Here is a 15,086-nt window from a genome sequence, read left to right on the forward strand (position 1 = left end):
GTTACTAGCATTTGGAGTGGGAAATTAAGTCCTCGTGTGTGACTGTCTTGTGTGATACAGAACATTCATTCTCCCTGGCCATTCACTTCTCTTATAAAATTCCAGCCAGCACTCCCCGTCCAGGGCACTTCCAAACATCCCTTAGACGAGACATCGCCTCCCCCCACGTTGTGAAAACCATTGCCTTAACCCCTTCCCTCCCCAAGAAGTGACTTGCTCCCGGGCACCCTCACCAGCCAGCGGCAAAGCCAAGGCCAAGTCAAAGCGCGTTCATTCGTAACGAGAACTTTTACTCTTTCCCAGAACGTGTGCTGGGAATGCGGGCCTGAACTGAGGCAGTGAAGAGGGGGGACTCCCTGCCCACAAAACTAAGACGTCTCACAATTTCTCTGCTTTTGCCAAACTCCGTCCTCCTTCTGTAGCCCGGCCAGCTCGGCCTTTCCGCAAATGCAGGCACCAATCGAATTTCTGGTAATTAGTGCAAAGAGCTTAGCCGAGCGCGATCCGCAGGAGCGCAGTCAGGTCCCCTTCGGGCGGGGCGGCAGGGCCCAAACGCCGAAACCCCGAGGGCTCCGCGAGCGAACTGCTGTTTTCCACCCGCATCGAGGAGTCAGCGAGCTGAGGCCGGGCCCCTGCCGCCGAGGTGCGCGGGACCTGGGGAGAGGTGGAGCACCGTCGACCCTCGCCGATCGGTCCCCGGAGGTTCCCCCGCCTGAGCTGGGGGCCAGGGGCCGGGGCCGGGGGGGCCCAGGCCGTGACGCGGCGGGAGCAGAGGGCCGCGCATCTGGACTCGAGCGCGTCTTCCCACGCCGGAGGCCGGGCCGCCGGGAATGGCGGGGCCCCCTCTCCAAAGTCCTCTGAGATCCCAGCTCGCTTCGGGGGGGAGGGGGGTGTGTGTGGGAAAGCGAGAATATTATCATCCCTCTGTTTTGCCTCGGCAGCCAGCGCCGGCGGGTTGTTCTGTTTGAATGAATGATCCCAGCGGCCGCGCCCAATGGGCGCCCGCGCCTGTTTAATATGCATGAGGCCCGCGGCCAATGGCCGGGCGAGGAGGCTGTTTTAAACGGCGGAGCCCGCTGGCCAATCAGGCGGCTCTCGTGGAGGCAGCTAGCGCGAGGCTGGGGAGCGCTGAGCCGCGCGTCGTGCCCTGCGCTGCCCAGACTAGCGAACAATACAGGTACGTTTCGCACCGCCCGCGCCCGCCGCCGCCGCCGCTCCCGCTGCTGCTCCTGCCGCCGCTGCTGCTCCCGCCGCCGCCGCCGCCGCCGCCGCCGCCGCCGCGCCCGCACAACTTTCCGGCCCGCGCCGCCGCGAGCGCGCCCCGCCGCCGCCTACCCCTGCCTGTCGTCCCCGCGCCCTTCCCGCCCCTTCTTGCCTCTTGCTAGGTGGCCGGGAAGGAAGAAGCAATTCAGGTGTTTCAACTTTTCAATGCTTCATCCTCCGCTCGGCGCGGTCGGGGCTGAGCCCCCTTCGGGGAGCCGCCCTCGGCCGCCGCCCTCCCCCCGCCCCCCCCGGGGCAGCGGCCGACGGACCGAGGCCCCCAGAGGCCAGATGTTGGGGCAGCTGTGGCGGCGGCGGGAGCCCAGGGGCGGCTGCGGGCTGCGGGCTGCGGGCTGCGGGCTGCGGGCTCCGGCGGCGGCGCGCGTCCCGGCGCGGGGCGGCGGCACTGCGAAGGGGGCCGGGAGCTTCCCGGCCCGGGACGGACTCGGCGAGGCGCGGGCGGCCGCTGCCCGCCGGGGACTGCGGCGCGGGCAAACTTCGCTCCCGGGCTCGGCCGGGCGCGGCGCGGGCCCGCGGGCTGCACTGCTGCTTCTGCAGGAACATGGCCGTCGCGGGAGCGCCCGGCGGCCCGGGGGTGCGCGGACCGGCCGCCCCCCGCTCGTCGCCTGCCCGCCGGCCGCCGCCGGAGCCGCCGCCGCGCTGCGGCCGCCGCTAACATGGCTGGCGCGGTGCTGCGCTCGGGCGAGGGCACGACGGGCGGGCGGGGCTCCCGGGCGGGCTCTGGCCGCGGCCCCGGCGCCCGCGGCCCCCGCTGGCGGCGAGGAGGGCCGGGGGCGCCGCCGCGGGCCCCGGCGCGGCCGAGCGTCATGGCTGCACGGGCGCCTTTGTTATCCCGAGGAGTGCGCCCCGCGCCGGCGGGGAGGGGGGGTCCGGCCCGCGGCCCCCGCCGCCCCGCGCCCCCGGGCGGCCCGGGCGGGGCGGGGCGGGGTGGGGGCCGGCGAGCGGGCGCGGCGGCGGCGGCGGCGGTGGCGGGGCCCGGACCGCTTTGTTCGCCGCCGCCGCCTGCGCCGGCCGCGCGCGGATCAGCCATTTTAGCGAGCGGGGCTCGGAGGCACGGCGGGCGCCACCGTCGCCGCCGCCGCCGCCGGCCCGGCTCTGCGCCCTCGGCGCGCTGCTGCCGCCGCCGCCCCCGGCCCCGCGCGCCCCCCGGGGGTGGCAGCGGGGGATTTCAGGGGCAGTTTCTTTCATCAGGAAGCTTTTGACAAAATGGAAGGTGAATTATGGGTGTCCGGGTGACCCAGCGCGGGGCCGAGCCCGGCTGCCCGCCGCCGGCCCGGGCTCCCCTGCGCCCCGGCCCGCCCCACCCGCGCGGCCACTGCGGGCCCCGAACGCGGCCCCTCCGCCGGCCCCTGCGAGGGGGAGCGCTGTAGTTTTACATGATGACCTTGGGTGTGGGAAAAGGAAAAGATGGCGGGAAGCTGGGGGGTGGGACAGGGACGATGACACGCCACAGCTGCATTTTTATTTGGAAACTTTGGAGAAAGTATTCCTGGCTGGACATGCGTTCCGCTGCACGGATGAGCTGGGCTAGCCCTTCTGGCATCCCCTCCCCCTTCAGATAATGACAAGTGACAGATTGGAAGTCCTAGGACGGGGGGAGCTGCTCACCGGCCGCGTCACCTTTCTTGCAAAAGCCCTTTCTAGGAGCCAAGAGGCATCAATAGTGCAATTGCAAACGTTCCCCCTTTACGCTTCTCCCGCTTTGATCTGGCGCCTAGCGTAGCAGCGGTGACAGCATTTTTGTCTGTACCGTTGCAGTCAAACAGTTGACAGCTCGCCTTAAGTCGTGGGTCGCGGGCTCCTGTCATCCGCCTGCGCCCCTACACATGCGTCCTCCCGGCGCCCTCCCCACTCTGCGGTTGTAGTTTCCAAAACGTAGTAGCTCCGAATGGGAATGTAGCGCGGAGCCACCCCACTTGGGTCGGTTCCATTTGGAGAACTTGATCGCTCTCGCTCTCTCGGAGAAGTAACTCGCAAACCAGCGCGCTTCATGCTGGTCAAAAGTTAAATGACAAGCGACAGTGACGCTGATTTCGTCCTCACTCTGCCTTGAGCTGCCGGCTGGCATCGGGCACCGGGGAGGGGGACTGCTGCCTAACAGGGACCTTAATTGGAATTTTGCCTGCCCCTGCTGTACCCTGTGGGTCTGTTGTAGTCACTGTATTTGTTTTTCTTTGTCTCCCTTCCTTCATCCATCACAGTCAGGATGGCTAAAGGTGATCCCAAGAAACCAAAGGGCAAGATGTCTGCTTATGCCTTCTTTGTGCAGACGTGCAGAGAGGAACATAAGAAGAAAAACCCGGAGGTTCCTGTCAATTTTGCTGAGTTTTCCAAGAAGTGCTCTGAGAGGTGGAAGGTACTTTGCTTTTGTGTCCCCAAGCTAGGCTTAGTTGGATTTCACACACGGGGTTAGTCACCTTCCCAGTAGCCCCAGGTGGCTTTCTACTTCCTCTTGGGCTCCCCTTGGCTCCCTTTCCAGTCATGTGTGTGCTTTTATTTTTTTTAAGCTGGACAAGGGTTTGAGGCCCTGCCCACTGCACCGAGGGATTTAACAGCTCCTGTTCTTTGCAGACAATGTCTGGAAAAGAGAAGTCGAAATTTGATGAAATGGCCAAGGCAGATAAAGTGCGCTATGATCGGGAAATGAAGGATTATGGACCCGCTAAGGGAGGCAAGAAGAAGAAGGACCCTAATGCCCCCAAAAGACCACCGTAAGTGACTGTAGGGTTCAGGATAACAGATGAGAGCTCTCATTCTACCTGAGGGATTTTTAATAGGACACATTACCTAAAAACTTCAGGGTAGCCTGCAAAGCATTCTATCCTTAGAGCCTTAAGGTGCTCTGGTTGGGATGTCTGTCTTAAGGCTGCGGGATTTGGGAGCTGTGTCCTTGTGCTGGTTGCCTGTTGGCTTTTCCGTGGGGAGTGAGGCACCCCAGTTATAGGTGTCAGAGTCCTTAGCTATGATTCCCCCCGGCCCCACTTTTCCAGCAACTGAGAGACTGAGAAAGTCCTGTGCATTTCTGAAGCATCTTAGGCATTCTAAAACCTACGACTTTGTCACAGCCTGTAGTGTCACACCTTTTTTTCACTTCAGGGAGGAGTCTGTAGTGGTGGGAAGGTATCCGTGAGAGACTGGGGATCTGGGCTTAAGCTCACATTTTTGCGGGCTCTTGTCTCATTCATACAACGGTCTTCCTGAAGGTCTGGATTTTTCCTGTTCTGCTCGGAATTCCGCCCCAAGATCAAATCGACAAACCCTGGAATCTCCATTGGAGATGTGGCGAAGAAGCTCGGTGAGATGTGGAATAACTTAAGTGACAGCGAGAAGCAGCCTTACAACAACAAGGCAGCCAAGCTGAAGGAGAAGTATGAGAAGGTGAGGTGGGTGCGGGTGTGGCCAGGCTACTAGGCTGGACAGATGGGCAGCCGGCCGTCCTGGGGTGTGCGGGGGGCGTCCGGCTGCTTTGCTGGGCTGACAGGTGAGCCCAGTGTACGAGGGCTGGCGTTCAAGAATAGAATGTTCTTTGGGACCACTGCAGACAGGCTCTTAAAAAAAGTTGGGTAACGTGGGATGCCATGGGCAGGGAATTGGAGAGTCCCATTAAACAGCCGTAAACTTGTAAATTCGAGTGGCCGACAACCACATTTCCATGTATCTGGGAAGAGGTACCTCAAAGAGCAGCCCTGAGTAGTAAGTCACTTGTGTCCCATTCTGAGGTGGGGACAGCATGTTTCTGTCCTTGACTAAAACAGCTGCAGGAGAGCCTTAGCCATCGATTCATTTGGAATGTGTCCCCCATTCCTTCCAGGATGTCGCTGACTATAAGTCTAAAGGGAAGTTTGATGGCGCAAAGGGTCCCGCTAAAGTTGCCCGGAAAAAGGTGGAAGAAGAAGATGAAGAAGACGAAGAGGAAGAAGAGGAGGAGGAGGAGGAGGAGGAGGATGAATAAAAAAAACTGTTGATCTGTCTCCTTGTGAATACCTTAGAGTAGGGAGCGCCGTCATTGACACCTCTCTTATTCGAGGCGTGTCTGTTGCCCTCGTTAGGTTTAATTACACAATTGGGTCATGGTCATATTGTAGTTTCTCAAAGTGCTCTAGAAATCGTCAGTGGTTTACATGAAGTGGCCATGGGTGTCCGGAGCACCCTGAAACTGTATCAAAGTTGTACATATTTCCAAAACATTTTTAAAAATGAAAAGGCTCTCGTGTTCTCCTCACTCTGTGCACTTTGCTGTTGGTGTGACAAGGCATTTAAAGATGTTTCTGGCATTTTTTTCTTTTTTTTTTTTTAATTTGTAAGGTGGTGTTAAACTATATGGTTATTGGCTAGAAATCCTGAGTTATCAACTGTACATATCTATAGTTTGTAAAAAAAAAAAAAAAAAGAGAGAGAGAGAGAGAGAGAACAAAACAACCGAGACAAACTCTTGATGCTCCTTGCTCGGCGTTGAGGCTGTGGGGAAGATGCCTTTGGGAGGGGCTGTAGCTCAGGGCGTGCACTGTGAGGCTGGACCTGTGGACACTGCAGTGGGCATCCATTTAGCTTCAGGTTGTCTTGTTTCTGTATATAGTGACCTAGCATTCTGCTGCCATTCTTAGCTGTGGAAAAGGGGGGGTCAGCTGGCATGAGAAGTGTTTGGATCCTTTTTAGTTAAGTGCGGTAGTTTTAAACTGTTTGTTTTTAAACAAACTGTAGAACTCTTCATTGTCAGCAAAGCGAAGAGCCACTGCATCAATGAAAGTTCAAGAACCTTCTGTACTAAACACGACTTGCAACGTTCTGTTATTTTTTTTTGTATGTTTAGAATGCTGAAATGTTTTTGAAGTTAAATAAACAGTATTACGTTTTTAAAACTGTTCTCTATTATGACAGTCTTAAATCTCTGACTCACAGACAGCAGTCTTAGCTAACAACCCACTCCATTGTATTTGGTGACTAGCCCCCCTTGCACATCTGGTACCTTCTCTTCATGTGGCCAGCTTGCTTAGGATAGAGCTGAAGAGGCTCCTCGAAGGTACTGCATGATTTTGTTTGGGTCTAAGTGGCATTAAGATAAAGTCTGAACTGCGGGGTGTAGAAGCCAAGAGAACTTGACCCCAGGCAAGTTTTCCCAGCCTTTGAAGGTACAGGAAGGTGGGTGGTTAGGATTGAGGCTGACTACTATGTAGGTTTAATGGGTTTTTGTTCTGGTTTGGTTTGGTTTGGTTCTTTGTTATTTTTTTTTTTGTGCCTCCTGCCACCAGTGCTCCCTCCCCTCATGCTGTGGGGCCAGATTCATTGCTAAATAGCAAAAATATCCTCCTAAGGGTACGGTGTATCAGATGTTCAGGCTTTCTTTTTCCTGTCTCATCGCCCCTGACCCCGGTCCATGTAGCTGAGTATCATTTGTTCTGTTCGACAGTTGGGGTCTTGAGCTGCCGCTTCTGCCAGTGAGGGGAAGGGTGGTAGGGGTGGCGAACAATATCCATTGGTTTTCCTACTCCTTTGAGAAACTGAACACCCCGAGGAAGGTGGCTGGGGTCCCTGTGGCAGGCTCTGCCTTTGGGCCACCTGTACTGCAGGCAGGCTGACGAGATAGATTGTTTCTAAGAAGCATTAGATGAATCCTATGAAAAGTAGGATGGCCTGCCCACAATTTTGAGCTCATTGATTGCAAATGTAGGTGGTTGTTAAATGTTGTTAAACTGGAAGAAGCTTGGTCCGTGTTTCAGTGGTTATTTTATGTTGGTGGATGATGTTGACATTTTGTCCCAGTTGGGGAAAGGGGTGAGTCGATGGCCACAGTGGCAAGCGGTGACATTAGAAATCCTTTCGAGGGCTGGTCCATCTTTACTGTTGGCAGGAAGGAAGGGCCTTGTGTTGTGGGTGAGAGTATTGAATACTCTGTGTGCGTTGGAGGCTGTGAAGCACTTGGGAGTGTTTTTGTGACCTCAGGAGGAAGCTTTTTCTGAAAATTCACAATTTGAAACCCTGTTGTCTGCAGGCTATATGTCCTCCCCACCCTGTCAGGTCCTGGATGGGTATGTCCCGGTCATGGTCACTGGCCCAATCTCTCACCGATATTTATAGCCATTCCCATTCCTTTGCACATCGGAACTGTTTGTCCTAAATGTGTTTTTCTAGCTCTTCTAGAAGATGACCACTAATTTAGAAACCCTCGGTCTTGAGGTTTGCCCAGAGGCACTTGTTTGAGGTGCCCTCCTGCTTCAGCTGGTGCCGCTGCTGCCCGGCTTAGGTGTACCAAGATTTGGGAACTGGTTAACCTCATCAAATATGGAAGAGGAGCTCACTTGTCCCAAAGGAGAGCTGACTTGATAAGTGGCGCCTGCCGGGCTGTAGCATCTTTGCGCCCCTCTGCCTTTGTGCTAAACAAGTAGGGGAGCTGCTTAAGTGATCTTTGCGCGGATGTAGAGTTCTAAAAAGATTCTAGTTAAGGCCACTTGGCTCATGTTTTCACCCCAGCACGAAGTTGTTCCTCTTACTGGAATGATGCTCCAGAGCTTCTCTTGAGACGTGACAAGTGGCGTGGTGTCAACCATCTAAGGCTTCGGCTCAGCCTGATTACTGGGCCCACAGTATGTGATCTCGCGATGCCAACCTGTTACTTTATTATTATTTTTTAATCAAAAAGACAGTACCTGCTTTCTCTAACCAGCTCTCTCCCAGCCCCCTCACCCCATGTTTGAATGATGTTTTATCTTTTGGAAAGAACAAGGCTGTGATGTAGCAACTATTGTCTGTGTCTCCTGTGTGTCTGTTCTTGTCACAAATGTATTTGGGGACATTGGATGCATTCATTTTCTGTAATAAAGTTTCTTAATCAGTCTTCCCAAAAAGTAATCAGTGGGCTGTCTGCAATCTGTTTGAGATACTGAACCTCTGTATTTTGGGTTGATTATAATCAAGGTTTGGGAAGTACAAGCTTTGCTGTAACCATAGATCTGAACTGTTTAATGGAGAGATACCATCAAAAAGGGCAAGTGCGAAGGATTTCAGAACCCCCAGATCATCAACCCTTCAGCCAGAGGGGTAGTGGGGGAGTTGGCTCTGGAGCCCTATGCCACAATGAATATGCAATTTGCAGGATGCTAATGAGCTGCGGCAGATAAAGTGTCTGGGTACTTGTAATCAGCCAGCCCTGCCAACCAGGGCCTCCTGAGGCTGAGGGTCAGGGCTTAGTTGGCTGACAGAGCCAGGCCCAACAAGGTGTTTTAGATGAGAGCTCTTCTTTGGACCCTGGCTTAGTTTCCCCATGGAACCCAGGGCTGCTAGGGAGGGAACGACTGGCAGGCCAGCTTGGCAGCCCCAGGCTTCTCTTCCTGCTTCAACCAGAGCAACCCCCCCAACTCTGTTTTGTATCTCAAGCCTCCTAAGATTTTAGCTTAAAAAAGAAACTGGGATACAATAAGATTTTTTTTTTAAGTCCAAACCCCATATCAATAGATACATAAAATGTATTTGATAAAATCCAATGCCCTTTCATGATTTTCAAAAAAAAAAAAAAAAAAAAAACAGCCAACCAACAACTCAGATGACTGGGAATAGATGAGAACTTGCTCAACCTGATAAAGAGCACTTAGGGAAATCCACAGCTAATATACTCCGTGAAAGCTGTCCCCCCCCCCCCCAGGTTCAGGAAAGAGACGAGGATGCTCAGTGGTACCACTTGCATTTATCATTGTACTAAAAGTTCTAGCCGAGGCAATTAGGCAAGAAAACACAAAAGCATCTAGACTGAAAATGAAGGACTAAAGCTATGTCTATTTGCATATGGCATGATCTTATGTATAGCCAATCCTACAAAATTTCCAGGTAAAACTGTCAGAAGAAATAAATGAATACAATTGCAGGATACAAGGTCAGTATACAGAAATGGATCGTATTTCTATACACTAGCAATGAACAATTTGAAAAGGAAACTAAACAATTCCATTTAACAGAGCCATCAAAACAAAGTACTTAGTAACAAGTTTAACAAAAGTACAAAACCTGTATGGGGGAAAAAATACAACACATTGTTGAAAAGACATTAAAAACCTAAATAAATGGAAAACATCCCATGTTCATGGGTTGGAAGGCAAGGTTGTTAACACAGCAATACTCCCGGAATTGATGTATAAGTTTAATGTAATCGCTATCCGAATCCCAGCTGGCTTCTTTGTAGAAATCGACAGTGATCCTAAATTTCATATGGAGATTCAAGGGACCCAAAACAATCTTGGAAAAGAAAGACAGAGTTGGAGGCATCGGACTTCCTGATTTCAAAAACTTAGTACAAAGCTATAGTAGTCAACACAGTGTGGTACTGGCATAAGCTCATCATCCTCCCCCCTTCTGCCCTCCCCCAGATCTGTTCTTCACCACGGCCCTGCCATCTGGAACTCTACCCAGGCGCCTTTTCTCACTCCCCATAGTCAGTTCCCAAATCCTGCCAAATGTATTTCCTAAAATATCTTAGATCCACCCCTCTTCTCATTCATGCTGTCCATCGTAGGTAAATCTCTCGTCTTCAAATTCTCCTATTCTCTCTTTGGGCTAGGCCAGAACTTGCATTTTCAGGCTTTTGGTCATTGCTCTCCCTCTAGGGAAATCTCCAACTGTGACTCTAGGGTTTGATCTGTCTGTTAAGTCCCATCAGAGCTGGAGTGTCAGAGCCTAGAGACACGCTGGAGCTCAGGTCCTCACTATCTTTTTTTTTTTTCTGGACAAATATGATAACTTCTCCAATGATTGTCCTCCTTTCTCACTCGCATCTACTCTATCCCCAGACCATAGCTATACACACAGAGTTGGCGCTGAATATATATTCACTGTATAAATAAATGGATGAACGAATGACTAGGGACAGATCAGGGGAAAGCTCAACAGGGTAGACCTTGTAGGCCATCATAAGAATTTTGAACTTTCCTGAGGTCAAGGGCAAGCATTTGAGAGTTTTTATCTGTTGGTGTTTGGGGACTCGTAGATGGCGATATGCTCAGACATGTATTGTAGTTGAATTACGTTGGCATCTGTGGGAAGAATAGAAGACACGGGAAGGGGCAGGAGTGGAAGCAGGGTATTAGGAGAAGTCAACCGCAACAAAGCAACCCTCAACTCTTTTTTTTTTTTAAGAGAGAGTGTGGGAGGGGGGAGAGGAGGGGCAGAGAGCAACCCTTGATTAACACAATTCTTAATATTGTGACTTAACACAGTAAAAGGTTGACATCTCACTGACATGACAGTCCCAATCAGATACTTGGCTGGCAGCCTTCCTTATTGTGACTCAGGGATCCTGGCTCCTTCCATTTGTGGGGCCACCCTTTTCAATCCATGACCTCCTTGTCACTGAAGAATAGGCTTTACCATAAGGCCTGCAAGTGGCATTCCATCCCTGTCACCCACATTCCATGGTTCCCAAATGAGCTGCAAGGGCAGCTGAGAGATGTGGTCATTCTGTGTGGCCAGAGAGAAAATCAAACGGATTTGTGAACACACAGCATTTCTCGGCCATTGAGGAAGACGGGGCGGGGGGGGGGGTGTAGTTGTGGGAGTCTCTCTAGATGAGATGCCGGAGGTTATTGAAAGAGTGGTGGGAATGGGGGTGGGAAAGGGCGCTGGATTCAGGCGAGATTGCGGATTGCTGGGACTCGCTGGGGCATTGGATGGGTGGGGGGGCATGGGGAAGAGGAAGGAGTTGGGAATGAGTCCTGAAATTCTCTCACTTGGGGCACTGGAGGGTTAGTGGAGCTATTCAATCAGATAGAGCCCCTGAAGAGAAGCAGGTCTGAGAGGGAATCATCTCATGGCTTAGCAGTGTTGGGAAGGAGTAACAGGTCCGAGCTGACATTTCCCCACCAGGGAAAGTTTGTAACTTGGAATCACAGACCATTCATGCTGTCAGCCTGTCTTTCCATTTTAGGACTAGTCTGGAATTTGCATTTTACAGACTTTTTTTTTTTATCAGTTTCCCTCCAGGGAAATCTCCAGCAGACACCCTGGTAGGATCTGTCTGCTAGAGTATGATCTTACCACAGTGTCAGAGCTAGAAATTTCCCTGGAGGGAAACTCAATCCCTTGGGCTAGAAGGGGGCTTCCCCCTTTCCACACTCACACTTGTAAATCTGTTTCTAAACTGGGAGCATTTGAGGAAAAGCTCAAAGAACCTTCCTGTTGTTGGCCTCGGGCCACAGTTGGTTTTTTCAATCCACAGAGGAAATGTGAGATGCACATTTTCCTAGGCTGTGTATCTTGTTCCAGGCCTGTGGTGGGTTTTTGTTTTAAAAGTCTTTTGGAAGCCTGTCAGCGGTGATACTGTGGCAATGTTGATTGCAACATTTGACAGTTCTCATTGCAAGATGTGTAGAACATATGATGCTTTTGTCCTCTGTCCAAACCCTCAGTGGTTTACATGAAAAAGGGCTGATATTTCAGCGATGAAACATTAGCAGAAGGCTGAAATATGTCACTTAAAAATATTGGGCTAGCCATGATGTTTTTAATCCTCTTGTGCTGGAACTGCTTTTAACTTCTATATCAAGAAACCCTCTTCTGCGTATATTTAATTTATGAAATAAAAACAGTTGATCGAGTAGCATAATCCCCAAAGTTTCTACCTTGATTTAGATATTGGAGATCATCCTAAGACTAAGAGGCCACATGGGATTGGAGTGGGAACATCAAATATCTAGCTCAGTGCCTGGAAAGCAGGAAGAGAGGCTAAATGACTTCTCTTAGGTTACTCGGAGGGTCGGGGCGGGGGGGTTTCCAGGGGGTGTCCCCTGACTCCAAAATCTGTGCGATTACCCACCCTGCCCACGGAGAACACGTCCTAAGTACCACGTGTTCCATGTATCCCAGGAGAAGCTGGGGATTTGGAAATCATGGCAGACTGCTGCAGAGTTAAGTGAACAGGCAATGGAAACATCATAAGCATGAGAGGTCTGGGTGGCTCAGTGATTGAGCACCTGCCTTTGGCTCAGGGCGCGATCCCAGGGTCCTGGGATCGAGTCTCGCATCGGGCTCCCTGCAGGGAGCCTGCTTCTCCCTCTGCCTATGTCTCTGCCTCCGAGTCTCATGAATAAATAAATAAAATATATTTTTTTCTTTTAAAGAAAGAAATACAGTAAGTGTGCCGATAGAAGTCAGCAGGGGGCTCCTAGGGAGTAAGGAAGAGGAGCAATTTATGCAGTGCCCCATTAGGGAAGTCTTCCTGGAGGAGGGGATGGGTGAGCTATTTGTTAAAGCAGAGTTAGCTAAATGAAAAGGGATGGGAAGAGGGAATAACACATGCCAAAGCCCAGAGTAAAGGAGCAGCATAGTGGGTATTGGGAAATTGCAAGCAGTTTGCTCTAGTGGGAGGTATATTAGTTATGTATTGTTGCATAACAGGTCACCCCAAACTTTAGTGGCTTAAAGTATAATGGCATTTAGTATCCCAGGGCTCTTTGGGTCAGGAATCCAGACCACTCGACTGGATCCTCTGGTGCAAGGTCTTGGCAGTCACCAAGTAGCAGTCACCTCAAGTCTAGTCTGGAGGAGGATAGCTGCCAAGGTCACTCAGATGATTCTAAGTAGTGGTCTGTTGGTTGGAAGCTGCCCTCAGTTCATTGTCACATGGGCTTCTCCAGAGGGCAGCTTCCAACATGGAAGCTTGATTCATTCAGGAAGCACAAGTGAGAAGAGCCAGGGAGACGGTGTGTGTGAGCAACAGGGAGGTCACAGTTTCTTTGGAACCTAATCTCAGAAGTGAAATCCCACCGCCTTTGCCACATTAGATTCCTTAGAAACAAGTCACTAGGCCCAGTCCTCATTCAAAGAGAGGAGGTTACACCAGGGCATGAATAGCAGGAGGTGGAAATCATTGAGAACCATGTCAGAAAATTTCGGTCGTATTCAAATTCATAAAAAGCCACTATTTAATATGCATCTTTTAAGGCTTTTAAGGCTGTTTCACATAAAATCACATTACAGAGTCATGCACATTGTGTTGCTTTAGTTCATTCATTTTGACTACTGTTTTTCATTGTGTAGATACATATATGCTATAGATTATTTATTTTGTCCCATGGATAGATCTTTGAATGTCCTGGGGCTGAGAAAGGGGGGTTAGGGTGAAATAGGGAATGATTGCTAATGAGTTTTTTGGGGGTAATTAAAATGTTTTAACATGAGATGGTGCTGCTGGTCGCACAACTCTGTATACTAAAAACCATCAAACTTGCACTTTATTTTTTTAAAGATTTTATTTATTTATTTGAAAGAGAGTACAGAGGGAGAGGGAGAAACAGAGTCCCCACTGAGCAAGGAGCCCGATATGGGGCTCGATCCCAGGACCCCAAGATCATGACCTGAGCTGAAGGCACACGCTTAACCAACTGAGCCACCGAGGCGCCCCTCAAAATTGCACTTTAAATGGCTGAATTGTATGGCATGTGCATTATATCTCAATGAAGCCATTCCAAAAGCCCTATAACAATAAATTTGAAAAAGTAGAGGGGAAAAAGATGATTTCCTGGCTGGCAAAATATAAAATAGCAATATCGACCCAAGAAAAAGAAGGAAACTTAAAATTAGAAAAATAATCATTAACAGGTTATAAAGGAAATTTTAAAAAATATTTTATTTATTTATTCATGAAAGACACAGAGAGAGAAGCAGAGACACAGGCAGAGGGAGAAGCAAGCTCCATGCAGGAAGCCTGATGTGGGTCTTGATCCTGGGACTCTAGGATCACGCCCTGTGCTGAAGGCAGGCCCTAAACCACTGAGCCACCCAGGGTTATAAAGGAAATTAAACAAAAAAGTCAGAGTGGCCAATAAGCACTCGAAAAGATGCTCTTTAGCCAACAGGGAAACGCAAGGTAAAACTACAATGAGTTACCATGGCAAACCCACCAGAATGGCTAAAATAAAAAAAGACAGACGACGCCCAGTGGTGAGGCTGTAGAGCAAGTAGGGCTCTCATACACTGGTAGGTCCCTTGTGAAAAGCTGCTTGATGGTGTTTATTAAAACTAAACATTTGCTATATTGGAGAGTTGTTAAGAAAATAGGTCCTAAGAGTTCTCATTGCAAGGAAAAAAGCATTATCCCCTCTTTTTCGGTATCTATGCGAGATGACACATACTAACTAAACTCACCGTGGCCGTCATTTCACAACCTACATAAGTCATGTCACTCTGCTGCACACCTTCAACTTACCCAGCGCTGTATGCCAATGCCAGTTCTACTGGAATAAAACTGGGGGAAATAATAATTGTAAAAACAAAACCAAACACGAAACATTGGCGTACCCTGCAATGCGGTAATTCCCACCCCTGCATGTGTGTGCCGATAGAAATGGTGCCAGACCCACAAGCCATGACCAAGATGTTCATAAGGGCCCTCTTTGTAACAGCCAAGAACTGGACAACTCATGTGCCCATCAATAGAAGAAAGAGAAAACCATCTGTGATATATTCATGCAGTGAGATATCATGCAATAAGGAAAGGTAATGAGATAAAAGTATACACAACAACATGGGTGGGTGCATCTCGCAGGCACAATGTTGAATGAAAACACCCAGTCACAAAAAGAGTACGCATTGAATGATTCCATGTACATGAAGCTCAAAACAGGCAGAAATGATGGATAATAATAGTGGATATTCCTGGAAGTTGGCTAGTGACTGAGAGGGGACTTGAGGAAATCTTTTGGGGGGCTGGAAATGCTCTGTGTCTTGATCTGAATGATGAATATATGGGCACATACATATATAAAAACGCATCTAGGTGTACACATCAGATTAGAAGACTTTATATACTTTGCTGTACATTCATC

The 15,086-nt window shown here is 50.5% G+C and overlaps 1 protein-coding gene across 2 annotated transcripts; it reads left to right on the top strand.

The window, feature by feature from the left end:
* The first annotated feature begins 1,093 nt into the window (after positions 1-1,093).
* HMGB3 (high mobility group box 3) lies at positions 1,094-6,140 on the top strand. 2 transcript variants are annotated; one of them, XM_041742147.1, is made up of 5 exons: positions 1,094-1,177; positions 3,483-3,637; positions 3,853-3,992; positions 4,485-4,659; positions 5,093-6,140. In XM_041742147.1, exons 2-5 carry the CDS (start codon positions 3,488-3,490, stop codon positions 5,231-5,233), a joined length of 606 nt encoding a protein of 201 aa, XP_041598081.1. In that variant the 5' UTR covers positions 1,094-1,177; positions 3,483-3,487; the 3' UTR covers positions 5,234-6,140. The 2 variants fall into 2 exon arrangements, with proteins under 2 accessions (XP_041598081.1, XP_041598082.1); XM_041742148.1 differs by lacking the exon at positions 1,094-1,177 and adding an exon at positions 1,278-1,412.
* Positions 6,141-15,086: the final 8,946 nt, after the last annotated feature.

Source organism: Vulpes lagopus, chromosome X (assembly GCF_018345385.1).
Source record: "Vulpes lagopus strain Blue_001 chromosome X, ASM1834538v1, whole genome shotgun sequence".
NCBI classification, from domain to species: Eukaryota; Metazoa; Chordata; class Mammalia; order Carnivora; family Canidae; genus Vulpes; species Vulpes lagopus.